This window comes from Abramis brama (genome assembly GCF_963993115.1).
Source record: "Abramis brama genome assembly, chromosome: 7".
In the NCBI taxonomy this organism is placed as follows: Eukaryota; Metazoa; Chordata; class Actinopteri; order Cypriniformes; family Leuciscidae; genus Abramis; species Abramis brama.
In genome coordinates, this window is record NC_139969.1 from 416,317 (window position 1) to 437,100 (window position 20,784).

Here is a 20,784-nt window from a genome sequence, read left to right on the forward strand (position 1 = left end):
TTTTGTAGTGAGTATACTGTAATATACCGCCTCATACTCACCCATCCCAGAGCGTCACCCCATAAGCACCACCACACTCACTAATGCATATATGCATCGACATGAAATTGAGAGCATTATGAAGTATTAGGTGTTATCAACATGTCAATTTATTATAAGCAACACAAGACTTTAACAGCCAATGACATTTACAGCTGGGGAGACTGGACTGATTTTCTACTGTTTAGTGTTAATCACCATCTAATTTAGCCAGTTAAGAGCTACATTTAGCCTTAGATGTTATATGAATATGGTCCCTGAAGCACAGGTTTTATCAGCTGACAATTTAAAAAAAAAAAAAATTATAGGCACAAATACAAATTTATTGTTTTGGCAAGTTTACTGTTTAAATTATAACATGTATGAAAAATTGTGTGATATTCCCTTAAAATAACGTTTTAATAGATTTTATTATTATTATTATTATTATTTTAAAAATCATTTTACTGTGCAATTTCTTTCTAATTTCTTTGAGTTAGACCAAACTTTTATTTTGGTGGGTTGTAGACATTTGAGTTTCTGTGTGTTTTAATAAACTATTATTATTATTATTATTATTATTATTATTAGGCCTACTTGAAGTATACTCTACTGTGCAATAGTAATATATTTCTGTTATAATTTCTTCAAGTTATACCGAACTTTTATTTTGACAGGTTGTTTTGAAGACATTACAGTTTCTATGTGTAGGCTATATGAAACGAATGAATGACGATAGTTTTGTCAAATTAAATGGTGAAATTCTCGTGCATTGACTCTCATAGCAGCTCTGCGATGAAAGTGCACATGTGTATCCTATCCTACATCATGTCTCAATACAGTGAAACGCTGAAAACACCACGAGCGTGAGTCACGCGTGCTTCAGTGTGTGTGTGTGTGTGTGTGTGTGTGCGTAGTGGAGCACACATAGAGCGCTCATTCCCAGAGACGCGTAGAACAATTGCAGTCTCTTTTAACTTTAATATTCACAGACACTAGTCCATATCATATCCCTACTTTTGATTTATTCATTAAAAAATAGCCAAATTCCGTGATGACGTTCTGCTTAGCAAGCTCCATTTGTGACTGGATTCCGCGATTCGGTGTCGCTTCGCAAACACAGACGGGGTGAATTTATGAATGAAAGTGTGAAAGTTCTGACACAAAACGAAGTTGTTACGTATCCTCACGATTTTTTAAGTGGGTATACGGAAATCCTTGGCCTTTTCTAGTGGGTATACGGCGTATACCTGCGTATCACGTAGACTACACCACTGAGTCAGCAGGTTAGTAACGTTAATCACTGATTTGTGTGCATCGGCGCGTGATGTTTCAAGAGCTAACCGCCGGTCTATCAGCTCGGCTTGTCTCACTAAAAGGTCGTGGATCTGTTTCTCAACAGCTTCCAGCTCAGACTGCAGTGCGTGTAGCTCAAATGTGTCCTCACCTGCACCAAAAGGTTGACTACTTACATCTGATATATTCGCCATTTTAACAGATGGACAGTAAGTTAGCAACGACGCTACCAGTGATGCTATCAATATTAATACTAATTTATGACTGAAGTCTTGGATATAATCCGTCTTTTTAGTGGTACGGGTGTAGAGTAGACGCACGATAGGCGAAAAAAAATGTTTGTAAGTGAGTGTGGAGAAGACGCGTTCAGCCGTGATCCACAGGAGTAACCTATAAGAGTATCCGCCGTTGGATCACTAATAGGCTTGAGACGCGTCTGCTCAACAGTCCTCGTTGTAACTATGAGGTGTGAGCAGTAGTGCTTCTCAGTGAGGAAAAGTAGAAAATGTTCGTTGTAAGTGAGTTTAAAGAGAAAAATCAAGAATTATAAATCAAATCGATGGAGCTCCAAAGACAACAACGCGTTCAGACGCGACGCATGCGCATTCGTCAACCGGAAACACGCTAGCATACAAAGAGAAGCGAGTTTGTACTGGATCATTACCCAGTAATGATTGAGAGAGTGTCGTCTCTAAAAAGAGACCAAACTTCAGTCTGTTGCTCCAAAGCATTCAATATTTATCATAGTTCAAGTTGGAAATTAGGGTTAGGTTATTTCTATGCTCAAAAAGTGGATTATAACTATTCCATAAATATAATTAAATACCATAAAATCTCCTAAAAATACAAAATATTAAAGTACTACCCCGTTTATGTGTCTATGTGGTGTTTTTAATCTGCTTTAAGACAAACCATGTGTAAATTCATAAGTCGACTCCATTGCTGAGTATTTCCTCCTTAAAACTGCAGTGAACCAAAGACAGTCTCAAAAACACGCTTTGAAATCGCTGGTGTTTCTGACGTCACAAACTACTTTGTAACCAATCAGATCAACATGTGATCGTCAACCAGTGGATCTCTGAGCTGAGTGAGTGGAGGCGGGGCTCATTTGCATATTCATAGGACCGCGCATACTAAATGAGGCAAGGGTGTCGAGTTACATTCAAGATATTTTAAGGCATGAAGACATTTTTTTTTTTATGAAAAAAGTATTAAAAATGTTATTTGGGTGATTAAAGATGAGTTGACTACCGGGGGACTTTAAAAAAAAATGGTTAACTAATGTCTTTAATGTTACTTAACAAATAGAACCTTATTGAAAAGTGTTACAATTTATCCTGAATCACCATGGAAACAAAAGATCTTCCAGTGCATGATTAGGAGAAGCTCAGACTCACTGCAACACTCGGATTTGTATGCACTCATCTAAACATGAAATAATTCGATGCACAGTTAACACTGATGAATGCAGCAAGACGAAATCAGCCATGTCATGTGAGTATTTAACTCGAGTTGATTCTGAACAGTTTGATCACTCACACACTCTTCCATCAGGATCTTCTCTCGCTTTTCTTCATGTTTCAGTGTGTTTTAGTGGATGTGAAGTCAAGTTCGCGTTAACTATCATCCACTAACTAAACTAACACAATCATGACTGTCTTCGTGTTCAGTTCAGATTACAGTAAATGACTCTTGCTTTGATGTTTTGAATCACATTCAGATATTTGTTTATGCTGGAAAACCAGACAAACATGCTAAGCAACAACAAAAAACCGCTTCACAACAACAGCATTGTTCAGGATTTGCATTTCCACAGGATGAGGAACTTTTCCTCGTTTTAATTTTTAATAATTATACTTGTAAATGTCCCTGGTTTGCATGAAGGCTCCATCAGTATCAACAGCATTCACACAGATATTATAATGTAAACACAGAGCGAATCTTCAGTATGTGATGAAGATGTGCGAGACTCTCAGGTCAGCGTGAAGAATCCCATCAGCCAATCAGAAGGCTCCTCCTGCTCCTGCTGCTCTCTGATTGGCTCTGGCGTGGCAGACTCTCATTACCAGCTTCATCTTCTCACATCACGAGCAGAAAGTGAGACGAGAAGAAGTGAAACCCTGAAACTCCTCCAGTTCGTGTTTTTATTTCAGTGAAGATGAACAGCAGGAATCAGGAGTGTGTGGAAGCGCTCAGATATCTCAGGTAACACACACACACACACCTGTGCACTGCAAAACATCATGCTCTTCCTCAGTGTTTCTGTCTCGTTCTCCAGCACAAATATCTAAACATTCTTAAATCAAGATTCATTTACTGGAGAAGAAGCAAAATGACTGAAAATGTATAAAAATGAAGTGTTCTTTTATTGCTATCATTGGGATACTATTTTAATTTTATATTCGTTTTTTTATATTTTAGTTTATATTTTCATGTTATTTTAATTTTAGTTTAAGTTTTAGTGATTTTGTTGTATGATTTTGTATATATACTTAAACATGTCTATATATTTATTGCTATTTTTTTTTTATTTTAGCTTTACAATTTTAGTACATCAAGTTAAAATATGAAAAATATTGCCTTAGCAACTGGCTGCATTAAAATAAGCTTAAATTGTTTGAAACTTTATTTTATTTCTGTTAATGTTCATTTTATTTCATGGTTTTTTTTTAGTTTTTTTTTTTTAATGGTTTTCGTTTTAGTTAACTATAAATCTACATATTTACTGGAGAAGCAAAATGTCTAAAGATATTAAGTAAAAAAAATATTTTATAAATTTTATTTTACTTACAAGAACAAATAATGGAGTCAGAAAGATCAACTTAATTCAAAGGAAAACAAGATTAGTTTTCTGACTCCATTGGCAGATATTTGTTCTTGTTTTAAACACAAACTCACTTCATTTTTATAAATTTTTTTTACTTAATATCTAAAGTAATTTTGCATCTTCTCCAGTAAATGTATCTTGATTTAAGAATGTTTAGATATTTGTGATAAACACATCATGTTTCTGCAGTGTATTCATTTCTCTTCATCTCAAACTCTTATATCTACAACTGCTTTATTTTCTTGTATTATAAGCTCCACACACACACACACACACACACACACACACACACACAGTCCTGCGGTTGTTTAACAGCTCATTAAAGCAGTTTGTCTTGCATTTTTTTCTGCCAAAGTATTTTTTTACAAGAGTTAAAGTTTTCCAGGAACTCATGAAAGATGTTTTCTGAGGAAGACGTATGAGACTGAATGAACTTTCCTGACTCTCTCTCTTCACTGGGATATTATGATAGTAATATAAGTTTATTAGAACAGTAATGTGCTCCTGAATATTCTGATCCTCCTGATCCGAGCGGGAGACCGAAGCTTTAATCCGCTCCTCATCCGGCTGATCCGTCACAGACTGAGATCTGAACACACACTGAGAAATACACATTATTACAGGAAGAGTGCAGACAAACAACACAATCCTGGGAAAAATTCTGATCATGTGACTCTTTTTCATTAAACGGCTCATGCACGGGAAAAATTATTTATTTTTTTAATAAAAAAATTAAACACTGTCAGTCAAAAGTTATGAATATTTAAGATGTTTTAATGTTTTGAAGGAAGTCTCTTCTCACTAAGGCTGATTATTGTAATGTAAATCATTTGTTGTCTGTGAATATATAGTAAATAGTCTTCAGTGTCACATGATCCTTCAGAAATCACTCTAATATGATGATTTGATTATCAAGAAACATTTATGATTATTATCAGTGTTGAACACAGTTGTGCTGCTTCATATTTGTGTGGAAACTGTCATACGCAACCATTCAAAAGTTTGAGGGAAGAAAGATTAGAAATTCATGCTTTTATGCATCAAGGACGCATTAAATTGATCAAAAGTGAGAGTAAAGACATTTATAATGTTAAAACGATTAAAGGGTTAAACGCTGTTCTTTTGAACGTTCTAGTCATCAAAGAATCCTGAAAAATAAAATGTATCACAATTTCCACAAAAAAATTAACCTGTTTTCATCGCTGATAATAATCAAAAATGTTTCTTGAGCAGCAAATCAGCATATTATTATGTTTCAATGGTTTCAGTGTTTCAGTGTTTAATGGTTTCAGTGTTTCAGTGGTTTCAGTGTTTAATGGTTTCAGTGGTTTCAGTGTTTCAGTGTTTAATGGTTTCAGTGGTTTCAGTGTTTCAGTGGTTTCAGTGTTTAAGTGGTTTCAGTGTTTAATGGTTTCAGTAGTTTCAGTGTTTAATGGTTTCAGTGGTTTCAGTGTTTAGTGGTTTCAGTGTTTAATGGTTTCAGTGGTTTCAGTGTTTCAGTGGTTTCAGTGTTTCAGTGGTTTCAGTGGTTTCAGTGTTTCAGTGGTTTCAGTGTTTAATGGTTTCAGTGTTTCAGTGGTTTCAGTGTTTAATGGTTTCAGTGTTTAAGTGGTTTTAGTGTTTAAGTGGTTTTAGTGTTTAAGTGGTTTCATTGTTTAAGTGGTTTCAGTGTTTCAGTGTTTTCAGTGTTTAAGTGGTTTCAGTGTTTATGTGGTTTCAGTGTTTTCAGTGTTTTCAGTGTTTAAGTGGTTTCAGTGTTTATGTGGTTTCAGTGTTTTCAGTGTTTCAGTGGTTTCAGTGTTTAAGTGGTTTCAGTGTTCAGTGGTTTCAGTGTTTAAGTGGTTTCAGTGTTTAATGGTTTCAGTGGTTTCAGTGTTTCAGTGTTTAATGGTTTCAGTGGTTTCAGTGTTTCAGTGTTTAATGGTTTCAGTGTTTCAGTGGTTTCAGTGTTTAAGTGGTTTAAGTGGTTTCAGTGTTTTCAGTGTTTAAGTGGTTTCAGTGTTTCAGTGGTTTCAGTGTTTTGAGTGGTTTAAGTGGTTTCAGTGTTTAAGTGGTTTCAATGTTTAAGTGGTTTCAGTGTTTAAGTGGTTTCAGTGTTTCAGTGTTTAAGTGGTTTCAGTGTTTAAGTGGTTTCAGTGTTTGTGGTTTCAGTGTTTAAGTGGTTTCAGTGTTTCAGTGGTTTCAGTGTTTTCAGTGTTTACGTGGTTTCAGTGGTTTCAGTGGTTTCAGTGTTTAAGTGGTTTCAGTGTTTAAGTGGTTTCAGTGTTTCAGTGGTTTCAGTGTTTTCAGTGTTTACGTGGTTTCAGTGTTTTCAGTGGTTTCAGTGTTTAAGTGGTTTCAGTGTTTAAGTGGTTTCAGTGTTTGTGGTTTCAGTGTTTTCAGTGTTTTCAGTGTTTGAGTGGTTTCAGTGGTTTCAGTGTTTAAGTGGTTTCAGGGTTTTCAGGGTTTCAGTGGTTTCAGTGTTTAAGTGGTTTATGTGGTTTCAGTGTTTAAGTGGTTTCAGTGGTTTCAGTGTTTTCAGTGTTTTCAGTGTTTAAGTGGTTTCAGTGTTTAAGTGGTTTCAGTGTTTTCAGTGTTTGTGGTTTCAGTGTTTTCAGTGTTTCAGTGGTTTCAATGTTTAAGTGGTTTCAGTGTTTTCAGTGTTTGTGGTTTCAGTGGTTTCAGTGTTTAAGTGGTTTCAGGTTTTCATTGTTTCAGGGTTTCAGTGTTTTCAGGGTTTCAGTGGTTTCAGTGTTTCAGTGGTTTCAGTGTTTAAGTGGTTTCAGTGTTTAATGGTTTCAGTGTTTCAGTGGTTTCAGTGTTTAATGGTTTCAGTGTTTAAGTGGTTTTAGTGTTTAAGTGGTTTTAGTGTTTAAGTGGTTTCATTGTTTAAGTGGTTTCAGTGTTTCAGTGTTTTCAGTGTTTAAGTGGTTTCAGTGTTTATGTGGTTTCAGTGTTTCAGTGTTTTCAGTGTTTAAGTGTTTTCAGTGTTTATGTGGTTTCAGTGTTTTCAGTGTTTCAGTGGTTTCAGTGTTTAAGTGGTTTCAGTGTTTCAGTGGTTTCAGTGTTTAATGGTTTCAGTGTTTAAGTGGTTTTAGTGTTTAAGTGGTTTTAGTGTTTAAGTGGTTTCATTGTTTAAGTGGTTTCAGTGTTTCAGTGTTTTCAGTGTTTAAGTGGTTTCAGTGTTTATGTGGTTTCAGTGTTTCAGTGTTTTCAGTGTTTAAGTGGTTTCAGTGTTTATGTGGTTTCAGTGTTTTCAGTGTTTCAGTGGTTTCAGTGTTCAGTGGTTTCAGTGTTTAAGTGGTTTCAGTGTTTAATGGTTTCAGTGGTTTCAGTGTTTCAGTGTTTAATGGTTTCAGTGGTTTCAGTGTTTCAGTGTTTAATGGTTTCAGTGTTTCAGTGTTTCAGTGGTTTCAGTGTTTAAGTGGTTTCAGTGTTTTCAGTGTTTAAGTGGTTTCAGTGTTTCAGTGGTTTCAGTGTTTTGAGTGGTTTAAGTGGTTTCAGTGTTTAAGTGGTTTCAATGTTTAAGTGGTTTCAGTGTTTAAGTGGTTTCAGTGTTTCAGTGTTTAAGTGGTTTCAGTGTTTAAGTGGTTTCAGTGTTTGTGGTTTCAGTGTTTAAGTGGTTTCAGTGTTTCAGTGGTTTCAGTGTTTTCAGTGTTTACGTGGTTTCAGTGGTTTCAGTGGTTTCAGTGTTTAAGTGGTTTCAGTGTTTAAGTGGTTTCAGTGTTTCAGTGGTTTCAGTGTTTTCAGTGTTTACGTGGTTTCAGTGGTTTCAGTGGTTTCAGTGTTTAAGTGGTTTCAGTGTTTAAGTGGTTTCAGTGTTTTCAGTGTTTTCAGTGTTTGAGTGGTTTCAGTGGTTTCAGTGTTTAAGTGGTTTCAGGGTTTTCAGGGTTTCAGTGGTTTCAGTGTTTAAGTGGTTTATGTGGTTTCAGTGTTTAAGTGGTTTCAGTGGTTTCAGTGTTTTCAGTGTTTAAGTGGTTTCAGTGTTTAAGTGGTTTCAGTGTTTTCAGTGTTTGTGGTTTCAGTGTTTTCAGTGTTTCAGTGGTTTCAATGTTTAAGTGGTTTCAGTGTTTTCAGTGTTTGTGGTTTCAGTGTTTCAGTGTTTAAGTGGTTTCAGTGGTTTCAGTGTTTAAGTGGTTTCAGGTTTTCATTGTTTCAGGGTTTCAGTGTTTTCAGGGTTTCAGTGGTTTCAGTGTTTCAGTGGTTTCAGTGTTTAAGTGGTTTCAGTGTTTCAGTGGTTTCAGTGTTTAAGTGGTTTCAGTGTTTAAGTGGTTTCAGTGGTTTCAGTGGTTTCAGTGTTTAAGTGGTTTCAGTGTTTTCAGTGGTTTCAGTGTTTAAGTGGTTTCAGTGTTTAAGTGGTTTCAGTGTTTAAGTGGTTTCAGTGGTTTAAGTGGTTTCAGTGTTTAAGTGGTTTCAGTGTTTAAGTGGTTTCAGTGTTTAAGTGGTTTCAGTGTTACAGTGGTTTCAGTGGTTTCAGTGGTTTCAGTGTTTCAGTGGTTTCAGTGGTTTCAGTGGTTTCAGTGTTTCAGTGTTTCAGTGGTTTCAGTGTTTCAGTGGTTTCAGTGGTTTCAGTGGTTTCAGTTGTTTCAGTGTTTAAGTGGTTTCAGTGGTTTCAGTGGTTTCAGTGTTTTCAGTGGTTTCAGTGGTTTCAGTGTTTCAGTGTTTCAGTGTTTTCAGTGTTTCAGTGGTTTCAGTGTTTCAGTGATTTCAGTGTTTTCAGTGTTTCAGTGTTTCAGTGGTTTCAGTGGTTTCAGTGGTTTAAGTGGTTTCAGTGTTTAAGTGGTTTCAGTGGTTTCAGTGTTTAAGTGGTTTCAGTGGTTTCAGTGTTTCAGTGGTTTCAGTGGTTTCAGTGTTTCAGTGGTTTCAGTGGTTTCAGTGTTTCAGTGGTTTCAGTGTTTAAGTGGTTTCAGTGTTTAAGTGGTTTCAGTGTTTAAGTGGTTTCAGTGTTACAGTGGTTTCAGTGGTTTCAGTGTTTTCAGTGGTTTCAGTGGTTTCAGTGTGATGATTTCATGGTACGGATGTGACGCGCTGCAGACCGACGAGGGAAGCTTTCCAGCTTTGGCTGAGTCTCAAGATGCTGAAGCGAATGATGATTTGATCTGATGTTCGGGCTCCTGTGTGGAAGGATCTGTTGTCGGGTCGTTTCCCTGCATGAGTTCAGGAACTGAGGAGCCGAACGCCTCAGGGATTCCCTATCGATCCCGATCACAGAAGGGCAGCGGATCATCTTCCCACAGGAGTCCTGGAGCAAACACATCCCGATGACGACGATCAGCACAAGACACACTTAGTGCTTTTAGTCATACATTCATTTCCAACTTTCATTACTTATGTTTAAAACTAGTATATTTCCAGAGTTCATCCCAAGTTGTTTGTTTATCATATTTACAGTAAAGAGGAGGCAGTTTCCATGGAGACGGAGTTGCTAAGGGATTATGGTTTCGGACGGCAACAGCTGACGGAGATTCTGGGACACGCGTGTGCGAACGCCATTGCAAAGGTCTTTAATCATTGCATTCACCATTCATGTCATAGTTTTTGAAATACCGTATGAAAACAATACTTTCCTGTAGTATGTAAACATTCTTAAATTAAGATACATTTACTGGAGAAGCAAAATGACTGAAGATATTAAGTCTTGTTTACAGAAAAAAATTGTCAAAATGAAGTGAGTTTGTGCTTACAAATATCTGCCAAAGGAGTCAGAAAAATAATCCTCTTTTCACTTTGAATTAAGTTTATTTTTCTGACTCTATTGGCAGATATTAGTTCTTAATCTTAAACTCAATTAATTTTGATGCATTTGTCAGAAAATTCTATTTCAGTGTTTCTACTTCACATGCGTTACTTGCCAATTCTTTGTGATTATTTGTGACAATCTGAGTAAATTCTACACAAACTTTTTGTCTTTGTAGAAACAATTTTCACTCAGAAATGATTTGTGAAACTTATTAGCAATTTATGAGTTGGTTATTAACACACAGAATTAAAGTAGAAAGACAGTATTTCTGTTTGTTAGTAATTAGTAATTGATCAGGGATGTGATGATCTCTCTCAGGCCTTCCCGCTCTCGTCTCTGGAGAAACGCCAGGCCACGATTCTGGTGATCTGTGGACCGGATCAGAACGGGTGTGTGGGACTCACGTGTGCTCGACATCTCCATGTGTTCGTGAGTGAACACACACACTTCAGTCATCATGACCGATGAACACACACACTTCAGTCATCATGTAACACACACTTCAATCATCGATAGAGATGCTCCATTCCCAAACATGACGGAAGTCAGGCCAAGAATCAATTCCTCACTGTTGTTTGTGAATCTTTTTTTCTTTTCTTTTTTTGGACAAAATATTGGATTGTGAGATAAAAAGTCATGGAATGCAAATGTTTCCGACACAAAGTTAAAAATTAAAAAGTTTCTTTATTGTTTTCAAGGACTACAGTCAGAGATCTCACTTATAAAACAATATCTTTATTATCTTTCAAATTCTAAAAAATGCAATATCACACTCATAACCATGAGAAATGCCTCTATATCAGACAGACTGCAGCTTTAATTTTGCATGAAAAGATTGTTTTATTGGTAAAATGAAACACTAATTTCACATATCTCGTCTTTCAATAATTCAAGCACTTTTCAAGTCCCTTTCCATAAATATTTTCAAGGGTTTTCCAGGACTTACATTTCAGAGAGTCAAATTCAGGCTCTTAAAGCAATTGTACGAACCCTGGATTTTTTTATCATTTTCAGAAACTTTCATGGAGTAGTGAAAGAGTTAAAGAGGAGCCCTGAGTGACGGATCTGTGTGTGTGTGTGTTTGTGTGTGTTTGTGTGTGTGTGACAGGATTACATTCCCACTGTGTTCTGTCCCAAACGCTCCTCGGACCGCCTCCATCAGGACCTGACGGTGCAGTGCGAGCGGATGGACCTGCCCTTCCTCTCCTACCTGCCCAACGAGGTCAGATAATCCAGACTAAACCAGACTAAACCTTCCTCTCCTACCTGCCCAACGAGGTCAGATAATCCAGACTAAACCAGGCTAAACCAGACTAAACCAGGTTAAACTAGACTAAACCAGACTAAACCTTCCTCTCCTACCTGCCCAACGAGGTCAGATAATCCAGACTAAACCAGACTAAACCAGGCTAAACCAGACTAAACCAGGCTAAACCAGACTAAACCAGACTAAACCAGGCTAAACCAGACTAAACCAGGCTAAACCAGACTAAACCAGGCTAAACTAGACTAAACCAGGCTAAACTAGACTAAACCAGACTAAACCTTCCTCTCCTACCTGCCCAACGAGGTCAGATAAACCAGACTAAACCAGACTAAACCAGACTAAACCAGGCTAAACTAGACTAAACTAGACTAAACCAGGCTAAACTAGACTAAACCAGACTAAACCTTCCTCTCCTACCTGCCCAACGAGGTCAGATAAACCAGACTAAACCAGGCTAAACCAGACTAAACCAGGCTAAACTAGACTAAACCAGACTAAACCTTCCTCTCCTACCTGCCCAACGAGGTCAGATAAACCAGACTAAACCAGACTAAACCTTCCTCTCCTACCTGCCCAACGAGGTCAGATAAACCAGACTAAACCAGGCTAAACCAGACTAAACCAGGCTAAACTAGACTAAACCAGACTAAACCTTCCTCTCCTACCTGCCCAACGAGGTCAGATAAACCAGGCTAAACCAGGCTAAACTAGACTAAACCAGACTAAACTAGACTAAACCAGACTAAACCTTCCTCTCCTACCTGCCCAACGAGGTCAGATAAACCAGATTAAACCAGGCTAAACTAGACTAAACCAGACTAAACCTTCCTCTCCTACCTGCCCAACGAGGTCAGATAAACCAGACTAAACCAGGCTAAACTAGACTAAACCAGACTAAACCTTCCTCTCCTACCTGCCCAACGAGGTCAGATAAACCAGACTAAACCAGGCTAAACTAGACTAAACCAGACTAAACCTTCCTCTCCTACCTGCCCAACGAGGTCAGATAAACCAGGCTAAACTAGACTAAACCAGACTAAACTAGACTAAACCAGACTAAACCTTCCTCTCCTACCTGCCCAACGAGGTCAGATAAACCAGATTAAACCAGGCTAAACTAGACTAAACCAGACTAAACCTTCCTCTCCTACCTGCCCAACGAGGTCAGATAAACCAGACTAAACCAGGCTAAACTAGACTAAACCAGACTAAACCTTCCTCTCCTACCTGCCCAACGAGGTCAGATAAACCAGACTAAACCAGGCTAAACTAGACTAAACCAGACTAAACCTTCCTCTCCTACCTGCCCAACGAGGTCAGATAAACCAGGCTAAACCAGACTAAACCAGGCTAAACTAGACTAAACCAGACTAAACCTTCCTCTCCTACCTGCCCAACGAGGTCAGATAAACCAGATTAAACCAGGCTAAACTAGACTAAACCAGACTAAACCTTCCTCTCCTACCTGCCCAACGAGGTCAGATAAACCAGACTAAACCAGGCTAAACTAGACTAAACCAGACTAAACCTTCCTCTCCTACCTGCCCAACGAGGTCAGATAAACCAGACTAAACCAGGCTAAACTAGACTAAACCAGACTAAACCTTCCTCTCCTACCTGCCCAACGAGGTCAGATAAACCAGGCTAAACCACTGCAAACAGGGCCAAAAAAGTGCTTCAGGCCAAACACTTCTTAATGCTTTCTGAAGAAAAGTAGTTCGTTGTAGTGTTGAGTTTTCCTTCCCAGACAGCAACAAAGTATCATAACATTAGCATAACATTACTGAATGCATTAATGAACATGAACAATTGTATTTTTACTAAATGTTATTAAACGGTAACAAAGGTTAATAAATGTTTTGCTCATTGTTTGTTGGTGTTAGTTCTACAGCCTTTATTAATCTTAATTTCAACCTTTACTAATAAAATTCTTAAATCAAAAGTTGTGCCTGTTAACATTAGAACTCTGAAGTATAGTTTCTTGTTAGTTCATGTTAACTGATGCATTATGGTCAAGAAAACTAGTTTGATCTGTTAACCTCAAAACATCCAATAAATCACAGTGAGAATGAACAGGGGAATCAGTGATTTAGATGATCAATAATAACATTCTCTGGTTTCCTTCTTGAAGCTGCAGCTCCTCAACGACGCGTATAACCTGGTTGTGGACGCGGTTCTGGGGCCCGAAACGGACCTGGCGTCGGTCGGCGAGCCCTTGACCGGAGTTCTGCAGACTCTACGAGGACTCAAAGTCCCGATCGCCAGCCTGGACATCCCGTCAGGTGCCGAACATTAACACAACGTATTAGCAGTGAGAGTCCGGTGCCGAACCGCTCGAGGATTAGCAGTGAGAGTCCGTGAGCATGAGCATCTCGATCATGAGCGGCAGGTTTGGCAGATGTAGAACCTTTTAAGGGTTCTCATGATGCATCATGTATTCTCATGCATTCTAATTTTAGTACAATTTTCTGAACGAAACGACTCGTTAACATACTTTATCAGCAGAAAAATTTATATATTATATATATAAATGCATGATAGGAACCTCTAAAAAGTTATATATATATATATAACTTTTTAGAGGTTCCTATCATGCATTTAGTTTTTTAATGCATTTTATTTTTATGCATTTTAATTTCAATAAAATTTTCTGAATTAAACAACTCGTTAACATACTTTATCTGTAGAACATTTTATGTATAGAACCTTTTAAGGGTTCCCATCATGCATTGTTTTTTTATTTTATGCATGCAAATTTTCTGCTGATAAAATATGTTAATGAGTTGTTTAATTCAGAATATTCAAATAAAATTTAATTTATAGAACTTTTTAGGGGTTCCTATCATGCATTTTATTTTTAATAATTTTCCAAATTAAACAACTCATTTTATCAGCAGAAAATTGTGTGTATGGAACCCTTTAGGGGTTCCCATCATGCATTTAGATTTTTTTTAATGCATTTTAATTTTTAAATTAAACAACTCATTAACACTTTATCAGCAGAAAAATTTGACTTTTTTTTTTAAAACTTCTCCTTGAATAGAACCTTTTTGGCATGAAGGGTTCTTTAAATGGAGTCCAGAACACTAGGGTTCCCTCTATAAGCACCCGTGTGTGTGTGTGTGTGTGTGTCCATAGGCTGGGATGTGGATGAATCTCGTCCTGAGGGAATCAGTCCTGCGCTCCTGGTTTCCCTGATGATTCCCAAGCGATGCGCTCGGAGTTTCCCCGGATCTCACTTCCTGGCGGGACGCTTCCTTCCCTACGACATCCAGAAGAAGTACGAGCTGAACCTGCCCCGCTTTCCTGGGACCGACCCAGTCGTGGAGCTGTGATCGAGTGTGTGTGTGTGTGTGTGTGTAGAGCGAGGGACACAAACACGAGTCAACAACAGACATGTGAATGTTCGACTTTATTAAAGTATAAATGTCTGCTCAATGTTCTTCCAGTGTTACAGTTACTAAATAAAACAGGTTTTGTCCAAAGCATGAGGTGATAATGACCATTTCAGAACGGCAAGATTTAAACACTCTTTAAAATGCACATCAGTGTCATCAGTGTAAACGCTGGACCTTCAACATTCAGATGGACTGTTTAATGACAGAAAGCAAACGCTCATGAAGAGGTCGTAACGTAAGCCAGGGTTTCTGCAGGTTTGGTGATGGTAAATGTAAGACTTTTAAAAGAGCTTTTAACACGTTAACATCAACATGTTCTGTCTGAGGAACACAGGGTTGTGTTCGCAACACTTCAGAGTTTGGAAATGCAACTGCCAACAGATTTGTGAGTTCATGAATCACTCTATTCCCAACCAACAGAATATGGAAATAACTGATGCTCTATCTTCTGATCACACGGCACAAAAACATTTTATTTTCACAATCTTCCAGTGTAGTGCAAACGTCTCAAGTTTCTTAATATTCTGTCATTTTGCATCTCCTGTAAATGTATCGTGATTTAAGTCGTGTTTTCTGCTAAACTGATCAAAATGAAGCAAGTTTATGATTAAAAGAACAAAGATCTGCCGATGGACCCATTTTCATAACTTGTTCTTGTTCAATTTTACAAGATTAGACGTTTTACATTTGCATCTCAAGCAAGTGTATCTTGATTTAAAGTTGTTTTGGAAAACAGGATGAAAATACTGAGGAAGATATTAATGTTTTTGATGCCGTGACTTTATAAAGTTCAGACATTCTGCTCGTATTTAAGACCGTCTTCAGGCCTTGATCTGTGTTTTAAAGACCCGCAGAAACCCTGATTAGTGCACATCTAAACACTTGATCTCAATCACAGCAACTCCTCAGATTTCATCTTCATCTTCATCATCATCTGGAACCTGAAACCAGAAGAAACTCAGATCAGACTCTACTGTTATAATCTACACCTGATAACGAGATGTTAAAGAAGTGTGATACGCACCTCTCCCTTTGCTCTCGGGGGAAACAGCGTTCGACGGCCTCGACCTTCTTCAACACGAGGTCAGAGGTCAGACTAACCTGGATAAAACCAAAGAAGAGAATTAACCCTCGGACGCAGGACTCGCTTGCTAGCACAAAACAAGCTTTAGTCTGGTCAAAAACAGTGCTAAACTCAGAGCTAAGGTAAAGTTTCACAAATTGAGCTGTGTGTGTGTGTGTGTGTGTGTGTGTGTGTGTGTGTGTGTGTGTGTGTGTGTGTGTGTGTACACTCTGAAGCACTGAGTGGTTTAACGTCCCGGGACTCAGATCTACGGCAGCATGAGACGCAGCTGAAGAACATTACACATGAACATGAGCAAAGGAAGGTTACCTCACACACTACTGAGCGCTCGGGCTTCGCTTCGGAAGGAGATCCGGCATGAGTCTTTACAGGAGCAGAAGCATTGGGTGGAACACACTCATCAAACTAGCATGTTAGCGTTCCCTAACAGTTCCCCTGGAGAGTTTGAGGAGAACCTTTAATGAACCCGATCAGGGCTGGTTGAACTATTAAACTAAATTAACATGGTTTTAGTCATGAAAGTGACATTAAAAACTCTATTAATCTTCATCTTTAAAGAGATCATGTGCTTCCGTTAATCTCAACCCTTGTGATGATCATATTCAGAACCGTTTCATACACTCTTGCTTTGTGACACTGACAGTGAACAACCCTCACCCAAAATACTTTTTTTTTTTTTATAAAAGGCACATCCACTCGTTTCAATTACTGTAACTTTTGTTTTTGCATTTCAATTGTGCAGTTCAGTTACAATGTAGATTTTTTTATTCAGAATGAAAGATAAATACAGTAACTAAAATAAGCGTGCCAAATTATATTCAATATTAAAGACTCTGCATTTTAATATGCAACATTTACTTATTTTTAATGCACAACAGATATAATTAAACGAGCACTTGCGCTAAAAAAATATAAAATTCATTCATTTTAAAAAGTAAAATTATTTTTCATTACTATGTATTTTTAGTTCACTCACTCCGAGTCATTTAATTCATTCTCTGCATTTAAATAAGATACATTGACTTATTTTGAATGCATGACTAACAGATACAGTGATTAGAATGAGCACCAAGATATTAAATTCAATAATTTAAATTCAGCTACTTTGAATGCATAAAGGAATGAAAATTTGTGCTAATTTTCTATTTTGAAAAGCTCCAAAACTTCCTCAATTTTTGCTTTGAGCTGCTAAGAATATAAAATTGATTGATTCTCTGCATTTAAATCAGCTAGTTACTATTTAAATACCAATTTTTTAATGCACGACTAACAGTAACTAGAACAAGCATGTGCTAATTTATTAAATTCAGTAAAATTCAACCATTTAAATTTTAAATGCAGAAGGCATAAAAACAAATAGTATTTCGTACTAATAGTAGCCAAGTATTCAATTTTAAAAAGCTACAATTTAATAATTCTTATTACTCTGCATATTTTTAGCGCACTCATTAAAGCAAAAAAGTATAATTCTCTGCATTTAAACGGCTACATTTACTAACATACAGAGTGTGCGCTAAATTATTAACAGCCACAACTGAAGTTATTTTAATGGTGAATGCACTAATTTAATGCAGCTTCCCTGATTATGGTAAAACTGAACTCTTTTATGAACCTCATGTTCTTCCCCATCTTGACTTGTAGATTCTTTTGAAAGGCAACAACAGAATTCAAAGCGTTTGAACAAATCGTTTCGTTTAATAGGCTCCATGAAGCCACAATTGAAGAGCAACAAAAAAAAGAGAATAAAAACAAAATAGTGAGTCAAATTCTGATACAAAGAAAAAACAAGAGCACAAGGATTTCCCCAGTTCTGGAGTGTACTGTTAACAATTTCTGGTTCTCTTTCAAGTAAATATTCGATATATGTTAGTCAAGAGTCCATGATTAAAATGCAGGCGTCGAGCAGAGACCCTCGAGAACAGCAGCGACGGACACCAGGCTGAAAGAAATTCACTTTTTGGAAACTGGACATGGACAAATCAATGCCTGGCTTAGCAAAAGTAACAAAAGGAGCCGTTCTCTTAATGAGAGACTAGATCTACTGGAACAGTAATGGAATTAACAGAGGCTTTCGTTGAGCAAACACACTCTCCCCGTAAAGCACAGGGACCCACAGTGACAGTGGAGATTGGTCAAATATAACGTTTATCAAGGTGGAGGAACCAGTCGGCGCTCTTCGTGACACGTGAACACATTCGTTCGTTCACGGCTTGATGAACAGAAACGGCCTTTTTCTTAAAAGTACAAGAACAGAACAGAAACAGGGAGAACAGCTACAAAACAAATCCAAGAATAGATCCATGAGTCTTTAGAAACGCTCGGCCAGTGTCGTGTCGGGTCTTGGGTTTTACTCGTGTACAGCTGAGGAGGAAGTATCACACATCAAGACACTGAAGAATCTCAACAGGTTTAAGACACAAAATCCCGCTAGCTAACCAACCAGAGCAAAGACATGAAAACAGGGTCGTTTCGAGCGGTCCGGAGAATGAGAGCAACCGTTCCTCCAATGGAGATGATCGGATGAGTCATTTTGGGGGGTTTTTTGATTACTTGTCATGAAGATTGAGATTCAAATTGAAAATTGTGGCATTAAAGCATTTGTTTTATTAATCCATGTAAAAAAAAAAAAGAAAAAAAAAAAAAAAAAAGTAGTAGAAATGACTTGACTAATCCGCCCCGGTTGTAGAAACTCAAGAAAAGCCTGTTTTACCAGTCTGCGGCGACATGCTCGTATGGGGATTGTAGAGGCGAAGAAGCTAATACGTACCATAGCTATCATAGCTATCTCTGTAAGAGCCGCCTCGATCGCCGTAACTGGAACTCCTGCACACACAGACAAATACACACGCGTGAGAAATGCACAATTGCTGAATTAATAGAATTTTTTTTTTTTACTGCTGACATATTGCACTGATTCTTGCAGTCGAATGTAAAAAAAATAAAAATAATATTTTTTAATTGTTGCAGTCTAGCGTGAAACTCTGTTTCAGTCCAAGTATTGCAGTCTAATGTCATGTTTCATTCCTAAACGTTTTTGACAGTAGACTGCCACAATTTTGATGTTAGACTGCAACAATTAAACATTTCAATCCATCAAAACATTTAATTGAACGTTTGACATTTAATTGTTGACTAACGCCAAAAAACATTTCACTGGTTGTCTAATGTATAAAAAAATAAATAAAAAAATAAATAATCATTGCGGCAACCAACGTCAAAAATGTTTAATTGTGGCGGTCAAACGTCAAAAACGATTAATTGTGGCGGTCTAACATCAAAAACGTTTAATTGTGGCGGACTAATGTCAAAAATGATTAATTGTGGAGGTCTAACATCTAAAAACTATTAATTGTCGCGGCCTAACAGTTAAAATGATTAATTGTCGCGGCCTAACGGCTAAAATGATTAATTGTCGCGGCCTAACGTCAAAAATGATTAATTGTGGAGGTCTAACATCAAAAACTATTAATTGTGGCGGTCTAACATCAAAAACGTTTAATTGTGGCGGACTAATGTCAAAAATGATTAATTGTGGCGGCCTAACATCTAAAAACTATTAATTGTGGCGGACTAATGTCAAAAATGATTAATTGTAGCGGCCTAACATCAAAAACGATTAATTGTGGCGGTGTAACATCAAAAACGATTAATTGTCGCGGTCTAACGGCTAAAACCGTTTAATTGTGGTGGTACAACATCTAAAAATGATTAATTGTGGCGGTGTAACATCAAAACCGATTAATTGTGGCGGCCTAACGGCTAAAATGATTAATTGTGGCGGTGTAACATCAAAACCGATTAATTGTGGCGGCCTAACGTCAAAAATGATTAATTGTGGCGGTCTAACGGCTAAAAACGATTAATTGTGGCGGCCTAACATTAAAAACCATTAATTGTGGCGGTCTAACATCTAAAAATTATTAATTGTGGCGGTCTAACGTCAAATGATTAATTGTGGCGGTCTACCATTAAAAACTATTAATTGTGGCAGTCTAACATCAAAAACGATTAATTGTGGCGGCCTAACGGCTAAAATTATTAATTGTGGCAGACTAATGTCAAAAATGATTAATTGTGGAGGTCTAACATCAAAAACGATTAATTGTCGCGGCCTAACGGCTAAAATGATTAATTGTAGCGGCCTAACGTCAAAAATGATTAATTGTGGCGGTGTAACATCTAAACTATTAATTGTGGCGGTCTAACGGCTAAAAACGTTTAATTGTGGTGGTACAACATAAAAAACGATTAATTGTGGCGGTGTAACATTAAAAACCATTAATTGTGGCGGTCTAACATCTAAAAATTATTAATTGTGGCGGTCTAACGTCAAACGATTAATTGTGGCGGTCTACCATTAAAAACTATTAATTGTGGCGGTCTAACATCAAAAACTATTAATTGTGGCGGTCTAACGGCTAAAAACGTTTAATTGTATCGTCTACCATTAAAAAAATATTAATTGTGGCGTCTACCAAAAAAAGTTTAATTGTGGCGGTCTAACAGCTAAAACATTTGGTTGTATCTAATGTCAAAAAGTTTAATTGTTGCAGCCTAACACCAAAAGTGTTTCATTGTTGCAATCGGTCAAAAAAAAACGTCATTAAATCATTCAGCACATCAGTCATGTGACAGTACAGCTCCACCTGTGTAGTATAATGATGAAACACACACACCTCACCTGTCCCTGTTGTAGCCTCCTCCACCGCCCCCCCCAGAGGAGTATCCCCCTCCTCCTCCTCCACCACTCTTGTATCCGCCGCTGTAGCTTCGGTCTCCGCCGCCGTAACTACGGTCGCTACTGCCGTAACTGCGGTCTCCACCGCCATATCCACCTCCGCCTTCAGAGAGCAAGACATTAACACACGCAGCTTTGAGAACATGCCACAGCACTCGTACACTGTGAGAGATCAGCACCTCTCGAACCTCCTCTTCCTCGGCCTCCCCTGAAGAAACCCCCACCTCCTCTTCCCCCTCCTCCTCCTCTGTAGGATCCTCCACCGGACCGGCCGCCTCCTCCGCCGCCACCCTTCCCGGCCTCGTCCACACGGATCGTACGCCCATCCACCGACTGATCATGCAACACAGAGAGGGCGTTAGTACACAAATACACGGAGGAACAAAGTGGATAAGACATGTACCCATCATTTCAACTCTGATTGGTGAAGTTTTCTG

General features: G+C 37.9%; 2 protein-coding genes across 15 annotated transcripts in view; one reads left to right on the top strand and one right to left on the bottom strand.

The window, feature by feature from the left end:
- The first annotated feature begins 3,203 nt into the window (after nt 1-3,203).
- On the top strand, nt 3,204-14,609 carry LOC311086048 (yjeF N-terminal domain-containing 3-like). Of its 2 annotated transcripts, none has more exons than XM_084118710.1 (6): nt 3,204-3,519; nt 9,512-9,620; nt 10,179-10,289; nt 10,969-11,082; nt 13,259-13,409; nt 14,266-14,609. In XM_084118710.1, exons 1-6 carry the CDS (start codon nt 3,473-3,475, stop codon nt 14,460-14,462), a joined length of 729 nt encoding a protein of 242 aa, XP_083974836.1. In that variant the 5' UTR covers nt 3,204-3,472; the 3' UTR covers nt 14,463-14,609. The 2 variants fall into 2 exon arrangements, with proteins under 2 accessions (XP_083974836.1, XP_083974837.1); XM_084118711.1 differs by lacking the exon at nt 3,204-3,519 and adding an exon at nt 9,246-9,410 and having other exon boundaries at nt 14,266-14,592.
- The window catches only part of cirbpa (cold inducible RNA binding protein a), an 8,101-nt gene continuing 1,837 nt past the window's right edge, over nt 14,521-20,784 (bottom strand). The window contains exons 4-8 of one of the 13 annotated variants that reach the window (XR_014606994.1): nt 20,572-20,680; nt 20,291-20,450; nt 18,377-18,432; nt 15,550-15,626; nt 14,521-15,466 (exon numbers count right to left, since the gene is read on the bottom strand). Coding sequence is in view for 4 of the 13 variants with exons in the window: in XM_084118712.1 (XP_083974838.1) it covers nt 17,957-17,970; nt 18,377-18,432; nt 20,291-20,450; nt 20,527-20,680 (384 nt within the window). In the remaining 9 variants the exon portion in view is untranslated. Of the gene's footprint in view, nt 15,467-15,549; nt 15,627-17,284; nt 17,971-18,229; nt 18,433-20,285; nt 20,451-20,526; nt 20,681-20,784 lie in introns of those variants that run through there. The other 12 variants (XR_014606995.1, XR_014606996.1, XR_014606997.1 and 9 more) reach the window with 12 other exon arrangements.